The sequence below is a fragment of the Schistosoma mansoni genome, chromosome 2 (genome assembly GCF_000237925.1).
Source record: "Schistosoma mansoni strain Puerto Rico chromosome 2, complete genome".
Classification (NCBI taxonomy): Eukaryota; Metazoa; Platyhelminthes; class Trematoda; order Strigeidida; family Schistosomatidae; genus Schistosoma; species Schistosoma mansoni.
Window position 1 is genome coordinate 31,587,112 of NC_031496.1, and position 5,885 is coordinate 31,592,996.

Below are 5,885 nucleotides of genomic sequence, written 5' to 3' on the forward strand. Positions count from 1 at the left end.
ATCTGGCCTAAATGATAACAGTATATTCGTATTCATAATAAGGATGCATATTCAAGAATTATCGGTGGATTATGGCCTATCACATTGAAAGAGTCAGATTCAGTAAAAGTGGAAGCTCCTGGTGGATATGCATTTTGGGTGCACAACTGTGATAGTGATGGGGATCCAGGTCGAATGGTGGCTTTAGCTACTTCAAATCTTAAACGATCCACTGGTATGTTGTATTTCCATTCTCCTTCCTAAAAATTTTCTTTTACTATTTTACAGATTATTGGTCTCATAAACTTGGTATGACACTTGTGTCATCTAGTTCAGATGAAGCAGTGTTTTGTTATTCACCAAATCAGTGTACTTTAAAACTAATTTCCATTCAAAAACCTATTGATCATGCTAGCGCATTTGGTCGTATAGCTTTTGCATGCCCAAGTAGTCAAGTAAAACTTGTTCTAAACATAATTAATAATTTATCAATAGTTACCAATTTTACAAAAAACGATGGATTCACAAAATGAAACGATTCTTACTCGTTTAGTCAGCTTGGATACTCCAGGAAAAGCTACTGTACAAGTGATTATTTTAGCTGATCCAGTAGGTTTATCCTTTTGTTGATTTATTTCATTTTTGTATGATCGAAAGTGTTAACCAATTTCTATGATTTTCTTATTATTAACTAGAATAGTATATCTTCCTTATACATGTCAGTACGTTTTATTAAGTTTTTAAAGGACAATTCAACATAATTAGTGAGAAAATATAAATCCTGAATGATAGAGCTGTGGAGAAGCCCAGTGTGTAATCTACTAGGCCAATGGATGTAGCTATCATAAAGCGAGAGACAGAAGATAAGGAAGTTTAACTCGAACTCTGCAAATTTGTTATTCCAATGTGTTATGTCTACTAAGATACAAATAAACAAGAACTATACAGGAACTCTATCAGAGCCTCCAGAGGCTCATAAAGAGCCTCAACCAATCAGCGATTAGTTAGAAGCTATGCTACTAAAATAACGAGGTCCTGATTGGCTGTTTAACACACTGCTACTATGGAAACTCAAGGTCTATTAATTACTATAAAACCCCTGTATTTTCTGTACATAAATGAATCCTGTAGTAAAGCGCTTCCCTCATACTTTGTGCCTTTTCTCTGGTCTTCAAGTTGGTGTATAGTTCTAGCTCGGGGATACGGAACTATCTTAGGGAAGCAAATATAGCGTGCACAATCGGCCAGACGTAACATTACCATGCTTGATTTGATTGTGAATTTTGCAAGATTTTTGAAATATTAAGCTGTCATTCAGCTGTTTGACAACTTGGACGTCTGTATTTATGATGTCAATCTATATGCTTTAGCACAAGCAATAGGAAGTGTCGTTAGCCCATCACAAAATGAATGTGATAGAAAGCATTGTAAGATATGATTGGTCGTTGAGTGTGGATGAGCAGCCACAGCCTACGAACTATTAAATATGTAATTTCCCTTCGCTTTATTGATTTTCTGATATAGCGTGATTAGTCTTATTATTGTGTTAACGTGTTATCGTAATATATGTGGGGAAAAATCCTTTTAAACCACCCGTTACACTAGAATTTCACTGTGGTTTGACTTTGTACTGTATTTAGTGTGGATTTTCTTTTCTGTTTACTTAATTACCTCTTATTCAGGATGGTCATGAAATCTGTTTTGTTGGAGATGAAGCTTTTAGACAGTTGTCACAAGTGGATCCACAAGCGGATAATTTATTACAATCAGCTATAGCCTCAGATAAAAGTGATGAATGGTTCAATAAACATGGTGGCAAGACAACAAAATAAAACTATTGTTTTCAACTCATTGAATCTTGTGTGTATGGTATCATGAATTGTCGTGTATGGAATGTTTGTTTTTTCTACTTTTTTTTCTAAATAATATACACTTTTACACAACATTGTTGTAGATTATAAGCCAAGATGGATGGTGGCTAGCAGTGAAACCCAGGACGCGAGTTTCGTCCCATTTGGGACTCTTCAGCTGGATGTACCTTCATCTCAGAGTTGATGTCCACTCTGGGACTTAAACCCAGTACCATTCGCTTCAAACGTCATCGCGTTATCCACTTACCTACTGAGTCTTGATTAGTAATACGAGGCTGATCAATCGCAGTCCTAAACATCAACCGGAAGATTAAACCAAACAATACCATGTGAATTTATTCTTGTAGATTGTTTAAACAATCATTTATTAGATAGTAATGTTTAATTGTTACATAGTAAAATGTATTCAGGCTCAATTTGCAGTTTTTGTCCAGTTGAAAACAATTTCAGATATACGTGAAACTTCTGAATTCAAAATCTATATTTGTTACCATTTAGCAAACCTTGACATAAAATTTAATAGAATTTGACGGAATTAACGGAATTAAGATATTGGCATAACGCTTATTGTTAAGTTAAATAATCACTTATTTTCAGTCAGTCAAGAAGATTTTTGGTAGTATTGCACACAGCACATGGTAATGAAATGCGTCAGTCAGTATATATAGTTACTCATTTATAGACCCATGTCTGTTACGCTTTGTAGAGCATAGGCCGCCAACCAGGATTCTCCAACCAACTCTGTCCTGGGCCTTCCTTTTCTGTTCTTGACAAGTGCTATTTATTTTTTTGATATATGTTTCCGATCCCCGGCACAAAGTGTTCCTTGGTCTTCCTATTCCTTCCAAGATTCCAAGTTTAGGGCTTATCTCATAATGCAGTTTGGTGATTTCTGCAATGTATGTTCTATCCACCCCTAGCGTCTTTCTCTTATTTGCTCAACTGGAAGTTGATTTTTTCTCTCCCACAGCAGCTTGTTCGTGGTGATGTTTAACCTGCGGATATAGAGTAGCTTGTGTAAACAACTGGTGATAGATACCTGGACATTTTCAATGATGGTTGTAGTAAATCCACAAGTCTCAAGTCTATACAACAAAACAATCTTTACATTTGTATCAGAAATTTTAACTTTGATGTCGATTTACATTTGTTTTGAGTCCCATATGTTCTTCAACTGTAAGAATGCTACAATTGCTTTTCTAGTCTGTGCCTTCACATGTGCATCCAATCCTCATTGTTTACCAATGATGCTGGCCAGGTACTTAAAACTTTCCACCTCTTCCATAGCTTCTTCAAGTGTGATTGGGTGAGTGTTCTCCGTGCTGTGTTTTAGGATCTTGCTTTTTCACTTTTGTATGTTGAAAACTACTGGTTTAGAGACTTCTACACTGTTTGTCATGACCTGCAGTTGTTGATCTGTATGGAATAAATAAGCTAGACAGTCTGAGAAGTTCAAGTCCTCTAGTTGTATGCTAGCTGTCCATTGTATTGCGTGATGGAGAAGATTTGTAGCTCAAGTAGATGATTTTGATGGACTTTTATTCTCTGAGCTGGATGGTTTGGTCGTGTAGCTTTCATTCTTCTACAGAACGACGTCGTTGAAGAGGGTATATATATGTATATATATTAGTGTGGAGGCGTAATGAGAAACTAACGGAACGTCTAAATTAAATTCTCTGTTTGTTGGTTTTTTTATTGACCTACACTCAGTACCAATTCATCTGACCTTGTGTAAACTTTTGAATGAAGATAGTTATCTATAACTAACTAACTAACTAACTAACTAACTTGATGTTTAACATCAGAACTATTTACTAATTTCCATTCACATTGTTTTCAGGTTCACTGTAGTTATAACTTCAAATTTGTTATACATTGAAAATAGTCATAGTTTACGACAATTATCTATGTGAACTAACATTAATAAATCTAATGAATGAATGAGTTGAAAAGTGTTGTAAAGATCAGTAAACAAAGAATGAAATGTGTGCCAAAATATAAGGCTTATATGTTTAAAATGATAAGCAATTTTAATTAGAGAACATATCATGTTCAGTGGTTATTATTTGTATTCAAAAGAGCCCCCAAATGCCCCAGTACGGCCGAGAGTGGAGAGAGTCCGCTCTCCCTCTCCAAATGCTCTTACATGAACACGCGTATATAGCCCCTGCCAGGGAAGTCCTACTCACTGCCTTCTCGTAGCATTACTGTTATTTACGAAATTGAGAGGACGAAAAGCGAATGTCTGGCGCTTTAACCGGGTTGGTGGACACGAAAAGTCCACCTAGGGTAATTGTCAAACCCTGATTCCAAACCAATGGTGCACATGGGCTCCAGTATCCTGAGGGAACAAATGGCGTATGAATCAATCGTTGGTCACCAGCTACCATGGGACTGCATTTCATTACGACACTCCATCGCCTTGTGGATCAGACTTTTAGGTCAAAGGCTAGGGGTGTGGCCCTCTAAGAAAAGTACCTGTTTCGGTTTGGGCACCTGTGTAGTATCACAGCCCTCACACAAATCTCATTTGATTTGTGGGGCGGATATTTATCTGGTACTTCCTTGTACCAATATTTATGTTTTTAAATAAATAAATAAAACAATTCTTTTCATTGATCTATTTCAACTGTTTCACATAATGTTTTACTTCAATACCGTTTCCCCGCTTATCGGGGCATAACAAAATCGAATAAAGGTGTGTTAACTAGATGACCGTTTAGTTAATTGTTAAACTATTCACAAAGACGTTTAACCCTTAACCATTTACTTTTTACATTATTACTTTGATTTTCTATGATGTGAAGTACTTTATTCATAATCAAGTATTATTTAACAACAAAGGTAAGTTTAAATACTGAATTGTTTTATCTATAAACCATTTTGGTGGTAATTACTTATTTGTCACAAGTACTTGTATGTGACATGGAGTCACTTTTTTCATATATAAGCTAGTGAAACTATCAAATGTGAAATTAGAACATATGGACTGTTGATTGGAAATCAATTAAGTTCCTCCTTATATTGTTTTGTCTGTTGAGATCCATTAGTTTATAATTTATGTGACATTGTAGGGCCAGTGAAATGTCACTGAACCCTAGCCAAATCATCAGGCAGTTGGGTTACTAAATATCCAACAGATCATCGATCCCCGTCAAGGTCAAGGACAATCAACGTGCATCAGTTAATCATACGTCATGAACTGGCTCATGTGGCAATGGTTCCACTTTCGCTTGTATATAATTTAACTAATATATTCCTGTAATAATAATAATCCATAGTCTCTTGATAGGTCGATGGGGCAATCCACGTAAGGTGCTGATCGCGAGATGTAACTTCGAAGTTAGATTGTTCGTTACACCTTTCCCGTCTAACTCGAGTAGGCCTCCAATCATTCGATATAGATCATCAACGTTGATGGTCTACAACATCGATTTCTAGTTTTCTTAAGTCATTGTAATTAGAACAGATAAGTTTGTAATGATCAATACCTAATCAGTGGATATAATCACAGTACATGTTCTTCATTACAGTATGTAATTCAAAAGGTTGTTCGCTGAACCAAATTATATCAGTTTGAATGGAATTATATAAAATCGACTTATTAAAATGACCGAAATTCATCAAAACATTACCGATAGTTTGATATGATGAGGTGAAAAGTCAAAATTAGATTGATCTACTCATCATGATTTTTGTTCAACATTCATTTTTGTTTGTTTTGCTTTCCTGTATCACATTTTATTTTGTATAACATATCATGCTCTTGTATCCAATTGATTTGAACTATGCTCATCATGATATGTAGCATATGATTCGTTATAACTGTAAGTATTTTTAGGATGAGAAGGTTTTTTTTGGAGATTTAGTATTTTCATAGTTGAAAGCGTGATTCAATTGAAGCTAGAACACCAGGGAAAACCTGCAAGCACTCGACGGTCGTTTCGTCCTATTGTGGGACTCCTCAGTAGTGTGCATCCACGACCTCTCCCCCTAAGATTCGAACCCCAGGACATACCATTTCGCGTCAGAGCA

The 5,885-nt window shown here is 35.8% G+C and overlaps 1 protein-coding gene across 1 annotated transcript in view; it reads left to right on the plus strand.

Moving 5' to 3' along the window:
* Smp_001410.1 (glyoxalase I (lactoylglutathione lyase)) overlaps nucleotides 1–1,920 on the plus strand; it is an 11,951-nt gene extending 10,031 nt beyond the window's left edge. Inside the window, exons 5-8 of the mRNA XM_018796380.1 lie at nucleotides 22–214; nucleotides 268–434; nucleotides 475–588; nucleotides 1,662–1,920. Coding sequence (XP_018650598.1) covers nucleotides 22–214; nucleotides 268–434; nucleotides 475–588; nucleotides 1,662–1,811 — 624 coding nt within the window. The 3' untranslated portion in view covers nucleotides 1,812–1,920. The remainder of the gene's footprint in view (nucleotides 1–21; nucleotides 215–267; nucleotides 435–474; nucleotides 589–1,661) is intronic.
* The last annotated feature ends 3,965 nt before the right edge of the window (nucleotides 1,921–5,885 follow it).